This window comes from Papilio machaon, chromosome 28 (assembly GCF_912999745.1).
Source record: "Papilio machaon chromosome 28, ilPapMach1.1, whole genome shotgun sequence".
NCBI classification, from domain to species: domain Eukaryota; kingdom Metazoa; phylum Arthropoda; class Insecta; order Lepidoptera; family Papilionidae; genus Papilio; species Papilio machaon.
In genome coordinates this window covers 408415-428710 of record NC_060013.1, presented here as the reverse complement: position 1 = coordinate 428710, position 20296 = coordinate 408415, and the positions used below count along the sequence as shown (strand labels likewise).

The window sequence follows — 20296 nt, the reverse complement described above, 5'->3', positions numbered from 1 at the left end:
TATATAAGGTTCTATGTACTTTAGGTCTAGGTCTAGATATTGGCATTGTTGGGGAGCTATCTGGATATCATTTTATACATTTTGAAAATATTTATTTGAGACCATTATGATTTATTTTATTAAGACCATATCGACGCCGCCACCAAATAAAAGTAATAGGAAAAATCAATTTTTTTTCAAGAGAAGCAAAAAACCGTATTTGTTTAATAACTTCATAAATAATTATTGTACAAGAATCTTTTAGATACTAAAACAAAGATAATTTTTATACCTTCATTGTATTTAATTTTCATTCATATATTCCATACGTATTCTGTGATATGAAGGAAAAATTATAATACTAGAAATAAAAAAAAATCTGTTTCAATAATGACTTTTTATCTCCGTAATTAACATTAAGAAAAATATAAAAAAAAATCACAACATGTAATAGGACATTTAGATGCTGAATTCGACGGAAAATCAAGAACCCGGTAAGAGTTCATTATTGGATTATTAGATGGGGGCGACGACATTGTCTTATTTTATTGAGTCCATTATGACTTATAATATTGAGTCCATTATGACTTATAATATTAAGTCCATTGTGGATTATTGAGTCCATTTTACTTTGTGTCATAATTGAGGTAATAAAAACATAATTTCACACCCAAAAAGAATTTTGGTTTATTAAACTTTGAGCATTTGACATACGATGACTATTAAATTTGCAAATGCTAGTGAATCCACTAGCTCCCCCTAGTAGAGCCACTAATTTGAGGCCATTTAGATATAGTAACGCCATATAACATACGAGTCTGTAATTTAGATTGTATATAACGCGGTTTATGTAAACAGTGAAATAGTTTATATACTTTAGGTGCTGTAAGTTATGTATTTACTATATCTTTTGCAATATTTCAGTGGTATTAAATATAAGCATTTTATAGAATTAAATAAAAATAAATTAACTGCGGTATTTGGAAATAAAGGGAGGTAAATAAAGTAAGAAATCTACATTCCTTTACTTTTTTAAAGGAGCTAAAATTAAATTAAATTTTGAATATTTCTAGAACTTACTATTTCTATTTTGTATTTTGTATATTTTGACATAAAAAAAAATACGACATATAAAGTGGTTTAAATAGAAATTAAACGCTTTTAATACGCTAAGGTTTTTAATTTAAAAATCTATTTCTAGCCTTTTTTTAAAACACGTTTAGACTTTTCTTTTATCTGAATTTGTGTTCTTTAATAGCTTTTTTTGGTGTTTATGTATTTTTATTAGGTTTTTTTTTTATATTTAGAAAAATTACATGAAAAAATTATATCAAAAAATGCTTATATTTCTTATCACTGATTTATTTTGTATTTTAATCCCAGTCTAGCTAAAGCTATTTGTCTATTTATTTAATTTCTATTGTTCGTGTCTCCCGTTTTCTAGATTTTTTTAAAATCAAGATACAATCTACATTTAGTAACTATAATTCCAAAATGTAGATTTTACAAATGCCTTTGATTCAGTAAACATCATTGTATAGTTGTTTTTTGTCGTTTATTTTCCACTTTTTTTTGCAATGAATTATTATTTTATACAAAAAAAAAATATAATTTATTGATTTTTTTTATCAAATTAATTGATTTTTTCATTATATTTGATGTTTTATATCAGGCCTACCACAAGGATGCATCTTTGGTCCCATATGTTTTGATACGATTTTTTTAGGGGACATTATTTTTTTTAATTTATTGAATTGACATTTAAAATACAACAAAATATTTTTTTTTTTGCTAAGAATACATAGTTTTTTTTATATTCAAAGTATTGTATTCTTTACTGTTAAAGGGGTGTTTGTTTTTTACAACTACCTTCATTTTATATGTACCCTACAAATTATGTAGTTTTTTTTTTGTTAGACATTTCGTAATAATTACGAGATTGTGGGACACATAAAAATTAATGTATACGTAGAAAGGTTTTCTAAATTATAAAAAATAATCTAATGAGGGTATTTAAAAATTAATTATTAACGTATTCAAATAGTATTTGTCTAGTTGACGTCGGATGTGTTTTGATGAGAACTGTCGTAGTTTCGCCATCTTTGTCTTCCTCTTTGGGTAAGACAGAGACAACAATAGTTTTCATACAAATGTTAATTGGCTATATATCTGTAGTCTGTACGTTTCAGTCATAATATATAGTTTAGATATTGACACAGATGGCGCTGTTGTACAGGTTTTTTTTTTAATTCTTTCTTTAATTTCTTATACGTAAATGAAAAAGCTGATGAAAAACTTTATTTTCTATATAATTGTGTTCATTTGATTTTATTTGCAACAGAATTAATATGATTTTGAAGTAGTTTTTAAATGGCAAAGTGTAGTGCGACAAATTTGTTTGACCCGGTGACCTATACTATAGTCAAACAACATTATCTGGCTGTATTAAGGCGTTGCTATCTTTGTTAGCTCTATATAATATCTAAAACCTACTTTGGTACGGAAAATTATATAAAAGACAAAATTCAAGACAGTTTTACAGTACAACAAGGAATTTGTGACATTTTTTTGACAAAGTCACGAGGGCGCTAGTGGGCTGTTATAATTTAGTTTCACTTATGCCCATCATATCAGATAGTCTTGTCAGTCAGTAATGTGTGACAAGATTCTTGTCTGTCTATAGTTGTCTCGTGTGACATTTCTGAAAGAACTAGTCACGATTCCAGCACCATCAACCGGTCCAGTTGAGTTATTTAACACTACGTTCCATTTTACGTTTAAAAAATTATTTTAATTTGAAAACATATCAGGCAGTGTATAAATTTTTAAATCCCTTAAAATATTCTTTGAGAATAAATGATATTTGTAATAAATTTATAATAATAGCTTCTCGTATATAATCAAATGACATATAGCTTAAGTCTATATGTTGTCTTCCTTAGAGAAAATTCATTCTAGTCTGTACAATGAAAAATATTTAATTCATCGATCAATTTTTCATTTTTACGAACAAACCAACTAATATACTTTATCATTAAAATATTTTTTTTTATTGGAGACTGATTTAAAATAAAACCTTTGCCCTGTATTTAAAAAAAAAAACTTTTTTTTTCTATCAAGATTTTATTTAATTAAGTATACAATAAAAACATATTTCAATGTAAATACGAGTGAACTTTTATTTTGTTTTATTTCAATACTCAGTTATCAGTTAATGTGCAACGCAACATTTCATTTGCATTTATTTTGACATTCCGCGCGCCATTTTCTTGACACACAGCTGTCACTAGTGTTGTATTTGAAATATCGATTATGACGTAAATTCAGTTTGCATTGAATTGAGTGAATCTTTTAATCCAATCTATTATTTCTAGTATCTAGAAGTAAAAATTAGTCAAATTTGAACGATTTCGGTCAATATTAAAAGAAATCGATTGTGTTTTTATCGTGAACAATACTATCTGTCATATTTTAGCGCGCAAGAAAATGGCGGGTGATTTACAATAGTCCAGTATCGACACATTATATATATATTTTTTCTTATCGTCTGACGTCTGTAATATTATAAAATGGTGATGTTATTTTAAAAAAATAGTTGACGACTGCGCACGATGCGATTGTAATATGTAATTTTTATTAAAGGAATAGCATTTTGTAATTAATCTGTTGTTTGATTTTTGAGCCTTTTATAACCTCAAATATTTTATTACAAGTTTGCTTACAACAATAATACAGGGTTTACATTATCCCAGTACAGTAGGATAGTAGTGGTCAAAATTACCGCTGGCATACAATTGGTATAATGCAAACACTACATGACGCCATTGAGTCAAAACAGTCCATGCCAGGCCAGTGTTACTGTCTTACTGTACTGGCGTAATAGAAACAGTCTTTACGGACAAAAATGATAATGAGTGGTTTGGAGGTGAAATAAGTTGGAATATATCATGACTAGCTATCACCCACGACTCCGTCTGCTCGGAATTTTAGAAAAAAAACTTAGTATGTGTCTTTCCAGACTATGTTCTAGATCTGTTTCAAATTTCATGAAGATACGTTGAACCTTCAAACATCCATCTGTTCATCTATACGTTGGCATTTATATAAGGAAAAGAGACCATAATTTCTTTTTTAAATGCAACGGTGCATTATTTCTGCTACATAACCAGACAACTCGCAGGCAACGGACCCATAAAACAGTATGTTTTTACGATCGTAAGATCAGTTAATTTTAAAGCAAATGGGTTACGTTCAAATAAACACATCTTTAAAATGTTTAATTAGTAATTTTATTAACATGTTAAGTTTATCAATTGAAACATTATAAATGTTTTTATGAACAAATTAAAAAACTTGTACTTACATGAATACAATTTTATTTATCATTTTTCTTTTAATTAGTCCATTAGTGTTTAATGGTAAAAAATGTAACATAATGTAATAATGTTTTGATAACAAATAACACGGGTTAATTAAATGATTAATTTCTCTTTTGGAATTCCCTTTTTAATGGACTTTTTAATGTTTTTTTTTCAAACGTTGTGAGTATTTTTAGGTACCTGACTTGAGCCTCACAGTATTTTAAGACATCGTTTGATATTTAAAGTTCACACATTTTAAACCTTACTATACGTTCTAGACCTCAGCTATCTTTGTGAAGTTTTTTTTTAATCTAACAGCCTTACGAATTATCTCAAAATAGGAAACGCTGAGTTTAATTTCAACGTGTACATTTGGCGGAAATAAGAAAACAACTAAGTTATTTTCTTTAAAAAAAATTAATTTTATCAATACAAAATGTACTTATTAAAATTGTTTTTCCTTTCTGCAATATCTAGTAATTTGGTTTAAAATATTACAAAAGAACGACCCACTTTTGTAAAAAATCAATAATACGTCAAAGTTAATGTTAAATCTGTTTGTTTTCGTAACTTTCTAAAGAAGTGAAAAATAGTACTGGCAGTCTGTCTACATGTTATTGTTATTGGAAAGCAGTAACGTTAAATAGCTTTAAAAAACTGTTTCTAAAGTTATTTCTAACGTTACGTTTAAGGCAGTAGCCAATGTTATCATGATATCATGATAACATTCCTAGTGTTTTGTATTTTTTTTATATTACAAGGTGGCAAACGAGCAAACAGCCACCTAAATTCGCCGCAATGGCGAAGCGACCGCAACCCATAGACATTCTCAATTACAGATGCGTTACCTACTTTTAATCGACGGAGGAAGAGACGCACGAAACGAGAATATTTCGCCTTCCTATGCATCTCCTCCTCCATCAAATTCACTTTCCCTTCCCATCTCGTCCTTATAAGAAAAGGGTGGAAGAAGACTAAAATTAGGCCTCCGGCACCACACTCATCAGCCTGTGCGCAGAATTACTTCCACTTCACGCCTGTCTTCTGTGTGGTCGTGTTATTGCACCGGGCGAACCGACCCATTCGTGTAACAGATGTTGTTCTTGCTGGCGTATTCTTTAGCAATTAACATCAGTTGGAATCTTTGTAAATCATAATTCTTGTATTTATAGATTGTTATACATACAATTACCAACATGCAGTTAACATTGTTGCTATGTTTTTGTTATTTTGTAAAACATAACTTAAGATTATAATATATAAACAACGTGTGCAGTAAAAAATAAATGTCTGGCATCATATTCATATAATTTGAAAACATCAGCACGCACGGCACGGCAGCCAAAATGCTTTTATTTCGTTGTTAAATAATAATAATAAAACTATGTACATTTTTACATTAAAATTTCTATCACTCTCTTGGCTTTCATACGCAAATCAAACTCTTTTCACATCTACATCTCGTTGTTAACTCATTGACTTCCCGCGCGATTATCTTCTTACACCTACATTTTTTCATTTTTAAAAAGGCAAAGGTTCTTAGTGCTCATTATGCCACGTTTTTGGCAGAATGTTTTATTTTGCACTCAACACACGCCAGTAAACCAAAGCCAGATACTACTAACTTCAATTTGGCGCGCTCCTGACACCTTTGTCGTCTCTAACACGTTCGTAATGTACTCACATGTTCGTCAGTTTCAGGTGCGTTTTTTATCGCATATACTATGAGTACAGAGCTTTTTATAAAAAAAACTAAGTCTTGGAATTTATTTCACGTAATAGGATGGGAAGGGGAATTAGATTTGACGTGGAGGGGACGCATAGGAACAGGATAAATCTCTTTTTGTGCGTTCCCTCCTCTGTCGTTTAGGTGGCAACGTAATGGCGGATGACTATAGGCCGCGGTCACTTCACTATTTCGGCTTATGCAGGTGGCCTCTTACTCGTTTGCAACCTTAAGATATTAAAAATCTGAGGTCATCCATACTTTGTTGGTTACCATTTCGATCCATCCATCGAATAAAGTTACATATTATATAGACATTTAAAATAACATGTAACTCTTTTCGTCGGAAGCGTCGATTTTATTAAGCCACTGTTTTCGACAATAACGTTGCAGATTTAAGTAGTCATAGATGTTTAAGGTTAGGGATACTTTTAAAAAAGAAAACAGATATTTTTCATATAATTATTTTATTACATTATACAAATATTCCAATAAAATAAATGCTAGAAGCGAATTTAAAAAATAATACTTTCGATCCAAGGAAATTCACTTAAATTATATAAATTGAAATTTAAATTCGAATTTTATATATATAGAATACTTTAGCGATATAAAATATAAACCGAGGTCGACCAGTCTTTCGTTATAAAAATCATATCATTGCATAATCTAGAACATTACAGATTAAATAACATATTCGATCTATATGTGAATCCAGTTTATAACATAGACCATATATTAGAAAATTTAAAAACTTGTTTTGCATTATTTGCGTGTCAACTCATTCGTAGACCAAACCAACTTATTGACGTTGCGCCTTAATCTAAAATCATCACTCATTAGCATTCCAGAAAAAATGAGCAAACGAGCAAGCGACATGAATACGCCTGACTAACAAGGTAACCGTTGCCCATAGACATCCGCAACTGTAGATGCGTTGCTAACTTGTATAACTGTTACGACTTATTTAATAACAATGATATAAGCCGTTAACAAAGGTCATAATATAACTTTCGATTACGCGCCCGAAATCTTGTAATTTTAGGTAACAATTTTTAACAAAATGGCGGCTAACTAAGAGGTCACATAGAGCTACAAGTAAACAGCTGCTGTTGTGTGTTGTTCTGTTGGCTTTATATGAACAGAGATTACAGACTAAAATAAGGATCTATTCCTATTTATCATCTCCCCTTTAGATTTCACCTCCTCTTCCCAATCTTACTTATTTGTGATAAGGCGCGTAAATTTCCCGCCATTTTGTCCGCGTCAAAGCGAGTCATTGTTTAATTTCCTAGAATTACAACAAATTTTATTCATTCCTTCCTCATTTCACATATGAATTGTTTAAATGCTAATTATCGAGGAATTCCGCTACGGAATCGAATTAATCAAAAGAAATGATTGACAAATGCATTTCGATGTTATCATTATTTGAATGACATTATTCCATTAAAGTATGCTGTTTTAAAAAATAATCCGTGTGATAAGATTTTAATGATAAATAATGTGTCATTTACGCTTTTATTTATAGTTTAATTGTCTTGTAATAAATTATTACAATGCAAAATACCCGATAAAAATAATTTTAATTTGCAAAAAAATACATTTTCTACTAAAAAAACGAAGGTTTTGCAACATTGCGGTACCTATGCAAATTTTCGCGCCAATTTATCATCACTTCCAAATGTCAAGGTGACAATTACTGCGCTTGGTAAAGATGGCGTCGTATTCAATTGTCTATCTATTAATTCTAATACTAGCTGTCGCCCGCGACACCAATCGCGGTGAATTAAAAAAACTTTATTAGTTGCCTATGCTTTCTTCCAAACTATGTTCTATATTTGTGCCAAATTTCATTAAGATACGTTGAACCGTTACGATAACTTCTTACAAACATACATTCATCCATTCGCATTTAAAACATCAGTAAGATTCGTTGATTTTCTACAAAACAACCAACACAAAAGTATTTGATTAAATTTATCAAAGATCCTTTTTTTTTTAATTGCGCACAAAGGGCGGACGCTGTCCGATAAATAAGTATAATTATTTTACGATTAATTTTAAGATTTGAACGCAATAATTTTTAAAATATTTCTGTACTTTACTGCTAAATGTCAAAGTATTATTCAACGCGGTTAAAAAAAAATTAAATGTCATATCGTACAAATAGATCATCTGTGGCAATTTTTTTACCGCGAAAGACCGGTCAAGCAAAAATAACCCTAATTACGTCTTATTTAAAACTAGTTAAATATAAAAATACATGATTAAGAATATTTTTAAAAAAGCCATCGAAGCCAAGTAATTTTCTTGTAATACATTTCATTTTTATTTATAAAATATAAATTCATTTAAAATAAGGAAAATCATATTTAAAAGCAAAAATATAGCAACTCTTATCTATAATAAAAAGGAATAAAATAACTTTTTTTTTTCTTAAGTAACTTCAGAGATTAAAGTCGAGGGTTCATATTAAAGATAGGCAGTGATTGAATGTGTTGTAAAAAAATGATTATTTAAAAATGTGAGACCTAGAATTTATTTAACATTATAGATAACATATTTCAATTAAAAATAGTATTGCAAATAGTGTACTGCAAACAATAGGCTCAAAATATAACTGCTATTTAGCAGTTATAACGTCGTTACGTCACCACTTAAAACAACTGGTCTTAAAAGCCCTATTATGACATTTATTGTCTGTGTAAAGTATTATATTGGCGGGGAATTGTCTATTTCTTATTTATTAATTCACTATGATTTGTTCTATCTACTTATTTCGTAAAATGTCTGGAAAAATAAAATCAGATCGGGGGTTTGTCAACCTTTTCTATGTGTATGTATTTATTAAATATTCACTTATAGAGTCCTGTTCCTTTGTTAAGTCGACAACCACTGGATTAGTGTAATAGTCTTAGAGTTCCTTACATCTAAATTGTTCCTGTTTCTTCGCCAACTAATTTACCTGCAAATAAAGAATACATATGTTAGTAATCTTACTAATATTATAAACTAGCTTTTACCCGCGACTTCGTCCGCGTGGAATAAATAAAATGCACACAAGATAAAAAAGTTCCTATGTCCGTCTCCTAGTTCTAAGCTACCTCCCCATCAATTTTCAGCTAAATCAGTTCGACCGTTCTTGATTTATAAATAGTGTAACTAACACGACTTTCTTTTATATATATAGATGCGGATGTTCCCGAACGGCTTAACGGATGTTGATGAAATTTGGCTCAGATGTAGAACATAGCCTGGAAGAACACATAAGCTACTTACTAAGTTTAATTTTTAAAGCCGCTTAGACAGAGTCAAGCGGACGACAGCTAGTTTAATAATAAAAACAACATTTTTATTAATCCTAGAAACTACAGATAAAAAATTAAAAAGAGTTACCCAAAAGTAAAGCTGCAAAATACTGAATCTGTTTTAATAAGTTTAGTATAACCAGCTATTCTGACCTGGTGAGAGAGGCGCTAGTATCGCGCTTAGTAGTATCAGAAAAAATAAAGACATAGAAAATTACATGAAAAGACAGCTTCAATACGATAAGAATCTTGTGATAGGAAGGCACTAGTGAGCTAGGATAATTAAGTTTGTCATTTACCCACCGGGTCAGATAACTTTGTCGGTCTACAATTCTTTTTTCAAATCCGTAATAATAATATATCTAATTTGCACAGACAATAAAAGCGCGGGAAAACAATAAACGTTTAATCATTTTACGATTATTTTTATAATACGTATTTATGTACAATAATAATATAAGATAACAACAATGAAATATTTCTTTTTATCTATTTGATTGTGTGTAGATTGCACTGATTCATACAGGAAATGCTATTTAGGTTTATATCTTTAGTTTTATTGATTTAATTGTGTGAATAAAGCCGTCAAAAAATAGATGTAATTAAAGGCAAGGCCCTTGATAGAGTAGTCTTTTTTTACAGTTTTTAAAAAGAGACGACCGACAAAGTTATCTGAACCGGTGGACATAAGTCAAACAGGATTACGACAGCACACTAGCGCCCTCAACAACAAGATCCTTGTACTGTAGCTAATTGTCATGTTTTTTTTATGCCTTATTCATTCCTTGTTTGACTATAAAATAATTACTCAAAAAAATTCAGAAATAGCACAAAAACTCTGAATAACGGAAATCCATAGCGAATCATTAAAAACTATCTTTTAGTTTTGAAACGCATATTGCAGGAGACATCATAATATGTTTTGATATAAGTTTACATATAATGTGTTCATTGGAGTTGGGTACTAACGAACTGTGCAATTTATCTGAGACACAGTAGGTCACTGGAACGAGCGACTGGTAACTACTTGTGATAGCTACAATATCATAAATATGAACATTTCAAATTAAAATAACATTATGCATTAGCCTATGTGTTCTTCCAGACTATGTTCTATTGACAAATTTCATCAAGATCTGTTGAGCTGTTCCGGAGCCCTTCTAACAAACATCCATCTAAACATTCGCATTTCAAATATTAAGTAGGACTGTATTTTTTTATAAAAACATGTTTTGGAACGAAATTCCTTATCGCGCGTTGTGAAAGACGGAAAAAATTCTTAGGAAAAGTTGTCACGACACTTTTTGCTATAGTAAGTATGTTAACGACGAATGAGCGCTACTTTTTTTTTGTTAACAGACATTTTTTTCATTACAAACCACGTTTAGGAACAGGAAAATTATACTGTAATTATCAATAACAAGCTTTTACTTTGACATGTTCAGATAAAATTTTAATTAGCAACAAATTTTGTAATCTCTAATTTATTCAAGGAAACAAGTTACATAGTATATACTGATAGTAATAATTATCTTTGTATGTATGTATGTATGTATATATGACTATAGTTGACAAAATAAGAGTTATACAATATATCACGAGTTTTGGTGAACAATAACATAATTATATCAAAAGACTTCGTCAACAGAGAATCAAAAATGTAGACTATAAACATGCTTGCGTGCATCAGCTATATTCTCGTCTAGGGTTGCCAGGTCGTCAAACCTACTAGCCGTACAGACCAGACAGTTTGGCCGGACATTTGGGTAGAAAGGTAGGACACCTATATTATTTAAAACTTTGTCTCAGTATTAATAGATACATTCTCGTTTGGGAAATGTAAAAAGCATAACAAAAGCCGGACAACTCGGACATTTATTTTGGCCGGACACGCAATCAAAAAGCCTACCTATGTCGACGCCTGGCAACGCTATTCTCGTCAAAGTCCCGTCAAAATCGATCCAGTCGTTCCGGAGATTAACCCGGAATAAATATCTCTATAGACAAAAATAAATAGTTTTTTCGTATATCACGATGTCACATATGAAATATGTTTTTTATATGAAAAAAGTTCAAACCTTAGGCAATAAACAACATTATATCAAATTATAAATGTGAATGTTTTTAAAGATGGATGTTTGTTTTGAAGTTATCTCTGGAACTACTCAACAGATCTTGATGAAATTTGTCACAGTTAAAGAACATAGTCTGGAGGAACATATGACTACTTATTACGTTTCTTTAATTCCGCACACGGTGTCGCGTGCGATTGCTAGTATGTTAATATAATACCTCATTTCAATTTAATTCTACTATACTTTGTATTTTTTATCAATTTATTGACTTATATCTATTCTATAATTTCTACAACTATTCTAATTGCGAAAAAATAACTAAATAAAAAGAAACAAGTTCTAGTTATCAATGGACACGATAAATTAATTTCTAGATAAATTTCTCGCAAGGTATCTTATCAAATGTACACATATTTTATTTTCTACGTTCAGAGCACGTTTATGACAAAAAATAGAGTTTTTTTTTATCATAAGGTGGAAAACGAGCGAGCGGCTACTTGAATACATACGATTTTCAGATGCGTTGCCTACCTCCTATCGACGAATAGTCTAAACACAACTCATGCCTGTTACCCAGAGGGGTAGGCAGACATCACGGACCTCTATTTTGAGTGGCCAAATGAACCTCCGCAATCCAGTTTTTCCCATTTCGGGAGACGGAACGTGACATGAATTCACATAAATGTGCGGGTAGCGACATGATGTTTTCCTTCAAGATGCGAACGTCGGATAAATGTACATATGGTAATAGAAAAACTCATTGGTACATGGCGGGATTCGAACTCAAGGCCTGCAGATTGCAAGTCAAGTGCTTAACCCCTGAGCCACCGACGCTCTATACTCTAAAATAACTCACTTAAGCTAATAAGCTCCGATAGCCGAAAATAACGATTAATCTAGTTTTGTTTTCACCCGAATGACTCGGGAGGGTAATGATTTTACACCTAGTCCATATGAGATTACATTTTCACCTGTGGCCTAAATAACACAACTGATTTCGACGAGTGAGGTGACATTGAATTACTTTGAGTGTCCTCAAGCCATTCGTACACAATGCATGTAAATCTCTGAAACCCAACGATTTTAGTCGCTAAGCGAAAAACGCAGTACGTTTTCTTAGGGTTGGGTACACAGCACGGATCGCCGACATTTCTATCTGTCATCCCAAAAGGTGTTGTTCGCAATCTTTCAAGATCGACGTCAGTAAAGTCGCTGATTTTCAAGATGGCGGAGCAAATGCAGTTAACATGTCGCTATACCTGTACTGACCGAAAAAACAACTGGCGTCGACGATTCAACGTTTTCCGGAGCGACAACGCGATACACGCGACGCGACTGTAAAGTATTAATTTCGAAGATTAACGTTGTCTTGTATACGAAGGATCTTAGAATATCAGTCGATGTTTTTTTTAACAAACAAATCGTGTTTTAAATAACAAGTTACAAGTGAATATTGTCAAAGGCTTTGTCTACATACAAGACGTTTGGATTATTTTCCTCGACGCATAATATTGGTTAGAACAAATAAACGAAACGTGTCAAGGATGTACTGTTGTGCTATCATTAGGGCTGGCAATATCGATAAAATAATATCAGGGTTGTCATGATAAAAAAAAGTGACGTTATTTTGTAATTTAATAGTTTTTTTTTTCAATATTAAAAGGACTGAATTATTGCATGCATATGATTTATTAGATGGATGGATGTATGGATGTTTGTTTGAAGATATCTCCAGAACAACTGCATGCTTCGTGCAATTTGGCACAGATGTAGAACATAGTTTGGAAGAACACACAGGCTACAATCATTTTTTAATTCCGTGCGGACGGAGTCGCTGGCGGTAGCTAGTGTTAAATATATTTTTTCATAATATTTTTCTGAAGTAGAAGAGATTGAAAGCGCTAATCACGGGAACTGTTACACAAATTTGAAAAAAATGTTTTTGAATTTCACAACAATTTTTTTAAAAATTGACGAATAAATTCGAAATACGAATTTGGTATGTACATTAAATGTGCTATCAGAAATTAAACGTTGGTTTCAAAGCGCTTGCAAAGAAAAACATAGTCATCTCTTTCACTCTCTTTGAAATATCAGAAATAGCCATATGTTTATAAGTCTATCTTCAGTCGAATTTCATGGTAAAGCTTTTAACTCAACACTGCCAAAAAGTTGCATAAAACCTTCTTAGAATTTATATAAAAAGGTCATATGTTCAAGGTCGAATGGCGTTTGTATGAGTTCATTGAGTGACGTCACAGGGTCAGTCCATCACGATTCATACGTCAATTTAATTAATTAAATATGTACAGGGGCTCACGTTTTATACGATGTTGAGTAACAAAGACCTTCTCGTTATGGTATTGGATTTAAATATAATACGATATTTATATGCCACTAATTAAAAGATTCACTACTAAGATTAAAGTACTTTTAAAAACACAACTTATGTTTTCAAAGTGAAAAAAAATATAAAAAGATACAATGTCGAACATCCTGTGTATTGAATTGAGGTATCAAAGAATTCAACAAAGCATTCTTCCTCAATATAACTTTTATAACTTACAATATTATCATCATCATCAGTTCACTATACACCCCCACTGAGGGTCTCAGAGTCTACCCTAAGTTAGAGATGACTAGGACATAGTCAATGTTGACTCAGTGTGAGTTGACTTCACATATATCATTGAATTTCTAATCAGATATGTGCAGCATCACGATATTTTCCTTCACAGTAAGAATGTCAGATAAATGTACTTATGTAAATAAATAAAAAATTGGTATATGGTGGAATTCGAACTCAGGACCTGCAGATTGCAAGTCAAGTGCTTAACCACAGAGCCACAGACGCTCTAATAGTAACTATTACTTAAAATAAAATCTGGTAACTGAATTTGTAGCGAGATGTAATCTATTCCCGGTCTTCGCATAAACAACATCGCCATGTGTTACAAGTCATTTCCGGTCATTTATACACATACAGTAAATAATTCTTACCATTATAAATTCCTCTATGGCACCCGAGCAAAAAACCAAAGCCCAACGACAGTCATAAGGTGGACTGGCCTTTTTCACTACTGTATTTAAAGTCATTAAATTATCGCTGTAGACATACTAATATTATAAATGCGAATGTTTAGATGGATGGATGTTTGTTTGAAGGTATCTCCAGAACGGCTCTACAGATCTTGATGAAATTTAGCGTATATAGAACATAACTAGAACACAAAACTGACTAATTAAGTTTTTTTTCCGCGCAGACGAAGTCACCGTGGACCGCTAGTAAACATATAAATAACCAAGTATAATAAGTTAAGAAATACCATACTTAAGCTTTCCAAGAACACTTATACATTATAAGTACGTAGAATTCAATAAGTCCTTAACTAACGCGTAACGGTCGTTTATAATAACTACGGTTACAGATAGGATGCAATCGAAATGTAACATGTAGTCTATCCACAGATTGCGTTTCAAAATCATGGATAAGTTCTATCTATCTATAACAAACCATGAATAGCTTTTATGTCTTGCCTATTCGATCCTACCAAAATGTTTCGTAAGATGTATGTGCATTTCGGAGGCTTAATTATAGTCCTCTTTACCTTCCCACTCTTTTCTTATTAAGGAAAGGTTTATGGGGAAGTGGATTTGATAGAATAGGAGACGCATAAGAAGGGAAAATATTCTCTTTCCTCAGTCGATTAAAGGTCAATGCATCTGCAATTGTGGATGTCTATGGGCAGTAGTCGCTTTACCATTTCTGGGAATTCAGGTGTCCGTTTGCTCGTCTGTCATTTTATGAAAAAAAAACAAAAAATATCCGAGACAATTCATTCAGTCACGCTCTAATAGACAACAATATCGATGGATAGTCCTGCTCTTTACAGTTGACTTGATTCAAAGGTTACGCAAGAGGTTAATAACGGAACATCATGGGCACTATAGTGACCGTAACCTTGCTATCCCATGTGATAAAAAGAGTTACATCTTTCAGATCGAGGAAGAGATGTAGCTCTTTTCGTCTCACGTCGAAAAGTTGCTCAACGATAAAAAATTATTTTTATTAGGTATACATTTATAATCGATTAGTGACGAATTAAAAAATAATGGCGTGACAAATACCTTATCCACATTATGCTAACGCTTTAATTTTGACTATGTATGACTAATTAGTGCCTATTGTTGTAGGAAGCACTAATGGCTTAGATTACGAATTAGATATATACATATTAGATTACGAATGTATGGAAATGTTGATACTTGATAAGAACAAATTTCTTTTTTCCCACATTCCTACAGTTTAAAGAAAGCCCGATTGTCTTACTCTGAATTTTGACACTGCTGGGAATATGGATCAAAAGATTTTTTACATTTCAAAGTAAAGCGGTTCAGTTTACAGATGAATATAAAAAAAGGACTTGTTGGTCGGGTAAAAGGTACAGGATGTTACAGTTGTTTTTGTCTCAGCTTTAAAAAGAAACATATGTTTCTGGCTTTACAAGGAAAAAAAAACTCAACTTTTTAAGAAGCAAACGAAGTGGCTTTATGTCTTGCGACCGTTGCACATTCAAGAAAAAAAAAAATGTACCACAACGACAAAGGAATCAGGAGACGCGTGTATGCAAAATTAGTTCTATTATAAAACGCCTTATTCTATCTGCGTTCCAAATAGATTCTAACGGCATTTGAAACTGTTCTTAATTCAAATTACCTCTTACGATTGCGAATTGTTGATTTAGAAAAAAAAACTAGCTGTCTTTATTGCGTACTGGCCAGATATAGATAATTAAAAATAAATTCAGATCGATACAGAAAAGGTATTTTAAAAGTAAATTAAAGAAGAATTAGCGTTAGAATACCAAAATGAAATGTTTAAACCGTTTAAAAACGGCACAATAGTACCATTATACAAAATTAATAATTCAAATTGATATATATAATACGTCATACAAAATATCTTCAATTCTAGTAAAATATAAGCTTTAAAGAGAAATAAAACAATGTTTTTTCGCAAATTTTTCAACAGTGTAAAATGACAGTTTACAAAATGATCTGATTAATAAGGCACTCTACATTTTGCAGCATATTTCTCGTTTTAAATATCAATGAATTCATGTAAACAGTGTCTATTACACAACACTCACTTTCGCTCCAGACTTCGTTTGTGTAACGTTGACCCCGTAACCTTTTAACAATAGCTTTACACTGCATTATCATCATCCCTTTCTATTCCCTTTAAAAAGCTGAGATAAGAATATATAAGTAGACACGAATGGTAAGAATGAGTCACGACTAGCTTTTTAAAAAAACAACTCATCTTAGTAAAAAAAATTACTGTGGTAAACGCTCGCAATAACATCTGCGATACTAAAACCAGACCATCGAAGACACGTCATCAAGTGGAAGCCATTCCGCGTAGTGTGCGTATCGGAAGAGGACTCATTTTAGTCATGTTTCTCTTCCCATCTCTTTCTTAAAAGGAAAGAATGGGAAGGGGAAGTGGCTTTGATAGAGGAGGAGATGCTTAGGAAGTGTAAATATCCTCTTTCTGTGCGTTCCCTTCTCCGTTGATTAAAGGTAGGCAACGCATCTGCAATTGCAGATGTCAATGGTCTGTGGTTGCTTTGCTCTTTCGGCGAATTCAAGTGGCTGATTTCTCGTTTGCCATCATATAATATTTAAAAAAATAGTTTTTAATTCAAGTTGACATTTTTGCCAACAAAAAATCCTGCATATATTATAGAATTATTTAAAAATCTATATCTATATCTATATATATAAAAGAAAGTCGTGTTAGTTACACTATTTATAACTCAAGAACGGCTGAATCGATTTGACTGAAAATTGGTGGGCAGGTAGCTTAGAACCAGGAAAAGGACATAGGATAGTTTTTACCCCGTTTTCTATTTTTTATTCCGCGCGGACGGAGTCACGGGTAAAAGCTAGTATATATATAAAAGAAAGTCGTGTTAGTTACACCATTTATAACTCAAGAACGGCTGAATCGATTTGACTGAAAATTGGTGGGCAGGTAGCTTAGAACCAGGAAAAGGACATAGGATAATTTTTACTCCGTTTTCTATTTTTTATTCCGCGCGGACGGAGTCGCGGGTAAAAGCTAGTATATTTAAAAAAAAAACATATCCAATGTTCTCATGTTCTTCTTCTTTATGTTTATTTTTTAAATTCCACCAAAGAAATTAATATTGATATGGCATTTAAGACTTGTAAAAAAACATATATTCACATATATATTAAAAAAAATTGACCTCATTTATTTCAGAGATTTTTTACTGTTAATACAAATTTTAATCGCATCATCAAATTAAACCACACAATTTTATTATATTTACACTAAGCATATAGTTGCTCAACATATAATTTTGTGGTTTGATCATATTTGCTAACATACAGCCTCCATACTCTTATCAGGTAACTATGTGATAAGTGTACAGTAAATTATAAATACAGACATAAAAAACTCATTTACAACTACTTTTAGTAGCAATTAGCTGTCGCCCGCGACTTCATTCGAGCGGAATAAAAAAAAATAACAGCCTATGTGTTCTAGACTATATTCTACATCTATGCCAAATTTCATCAAGTTTCATGCAGCCATTCTGGTGATAACTTCTGACAAATATACATACATCTATTCATCCATACATCTATATAAATAAAAGAAAGTTGTGTTAGTTACACCATTTATAACTCAAGAACGGCTGAATCGATTTGACTGAAAATTGGTGGGCAGGTAGCTTAGAACCAGGAAAAGGACATAGGATAATTTTTACCCCGTTTTCTTTTCTTTTTTTATTTTTATTCTGCGCGGACGGAGTCGCGGGCAAAAGCTAGTTTATAATATTATAGTAAGATGGAAGTTAAAAAAATAAAAATAATGGTCTTAAAAATATTGTGCCTTTCACAAATTAAGTATTAAAAAGAAAAATAACTTACATCTTAAGGCAATGTCTGACTTCCCTGCGCCCTGATGCTGCCAGTCCTTGACAACCGCTTCCCAATTGTCTGAACATGGAAACCAATGTTTATCAACTGCTCATGATCCAAGATTTTACGTCCATCAAAGATGTAGGCTGGCTTCATCATAACTTCATATATCTTTTTGAAGTCTAACTCCTTAAACTCATCCCATTCGGTACAAAGAACTAATGCGTGAGCTCCGGACACAGCTGAGTAAGCAGTGTTATGTATCTCTATGTTCTTACGGACTATCTCTGGCTCATTTGTTACATAAGGTGTTGTTAACTCATAGTATATTTGATCAGTCTCTACTTTAGGGTCATATATATGTAATTTCGCTCCTTCATCAAGTAATGTCTTACATACATAGATAGCTGGTGATTCACGAGTGTCACCAGTGTTCTTCTTAAATGAGAAACCAAGTATAGCTATCTTCTTGTCTGTGACCGTATTGAATAAAGATTCTATGACTTTACGTGTGAATCTTGTCTTCTGGTAGTCATTTAAGTTGACTACTTGCTGCCAATACGCGGCCACTTCTGATAAATTCAAACATTCACATAGATAAATTAAATTCAATATATCTTTCTGGAAACAACTGCCACCGAAACCGATTGACGCTTCTAAGAACTTAGGACCGATACGTGAATCTCTACCCACAGCTCGAGCCACCTCGGACACATCAGCTCCTGTAGCCTCACAGACTGCAGACAAGGAGTTGATACTAGAAATTCTTTGTGCAAGGAAAGCATTTGCAGCAAGCTTAGATAACTCCGAGCTCCATGTATTAGTTGTTAATATGTTTTTAGCTGGTATCCAGTGTTCATACACCCAGCACAGTTCCTGAACAGCTCTTTGACCTTCTGGTGTATCTTCTCCTCCGATAAGTACCCTATCTGCTTCAACAAGATCTACTATCGCTGTCCCTTCAGCTAAGAACTCAGGATTAGACAAAATCTGATACTCTACACCAGGTTTGGTGTTTGCACGGAGTATTTTCATAATTATTTCGGCTGCTTTGACAGGTACAGTGCTCTTTTCTACCACAATCTTGTTACTTGTAGCCAAATCTGCTATCATCCTGGCAGCACCTTCGATGTACTTCAAATCCGCAGCTCTTCCTTTACCATTACCGAATGTTTTTGTTGGAGTATTGACCGAAATGAAGATTAAATCAGCTTCTTGAATACTTTTCGCAATGTCCGTAGAAAAGAATAAGTTTTTACCTCGACATTGCTTGACTACTTCATCTAATCCTGGCTCGTAGATCGGCAGTTTATCAGAGTTCCACTGGTTGATGCGTTCCGTACTCTTGTCGCAAACGGTGACTTTAATGTTTGGGCATTTCAATGCTATGACACTGCACGTCGGTCCTCCCACGTAGCCAGCGCCGAGGCAGCAAATTTTCTCAATCACCATCTCGAATGTTTAATTTATAATTATATTTAAACAGGAAAGAAAATGTTTAAATATTTAAAATTACTGTTTTATACACGTCTGTACTTTTTGAAGGCTGTTTCGTTATTCCGTTAACACTCTTGTGAGTTATTTTTGAGTTGATGTTCAAACAAATAAGTTGTTAGGGGACGCGTTCCGGAGATGGTGTGCGCTGGCCTATGCAGAGTGCGTGTGCCTCGAGCCAATTAACGGAATTGACGATTACACGATCATTTTATTTCACCGCGACCACTCAACTCGCTCAACTCGACATGCAAGCAGCAAGCAACATTCAACATTTCCTCAAATGTCATTGACATTTGGCTACGTGATTTGGAATAGTGATGTGCCACGCATTGTTAGTATTCCTACTAAACAAAGCAAATTAAAATTATGACCAACTACTGTAATTTATTGATG

General features: G+C 32.4%; 1 protein-coding gene across 1 annotated transcript; it reads right to left on the bottom strand.

Moving 5' to 3' along the window:
- Positions 1 to 8534: 8534 nt before the first annotated feature.
- On the bottom strand, positions 8535 to 20202 carry LOC106720894 (UDP-glucose 6-dehydrogenase). Its single transcript, XM_014515700.2, has 2 exons — positions 18416 to 20202; positions 8535 to 9034 (listed from the first exon to the last, which is right to left on the bottom strand). Exon 1 carries the CDS (start codon positions 19856 to 19858, stop codon positions 18419 to 18421), a length of 1440 nt encoding a protein of 479 aa, XP_014371186.1. The 5' UTR covers positions 19859 to 20202; the 3' UTR covers positions 8535 to 9034; positions 18416 to 18418.
- Positions 20203 to 20296: the final 94 nt, after the last annotated feature.

What these genes read in the sequence shown, in the direction of transcription:
- LOC106720894 (XM_014515700.2), bottom strand. Translation starts at nt 19,858, where the DNA reads ATGGTGATTGAGAAAATTTGCTGCCTCGGCGCTGGCTACGTGGGAGGA.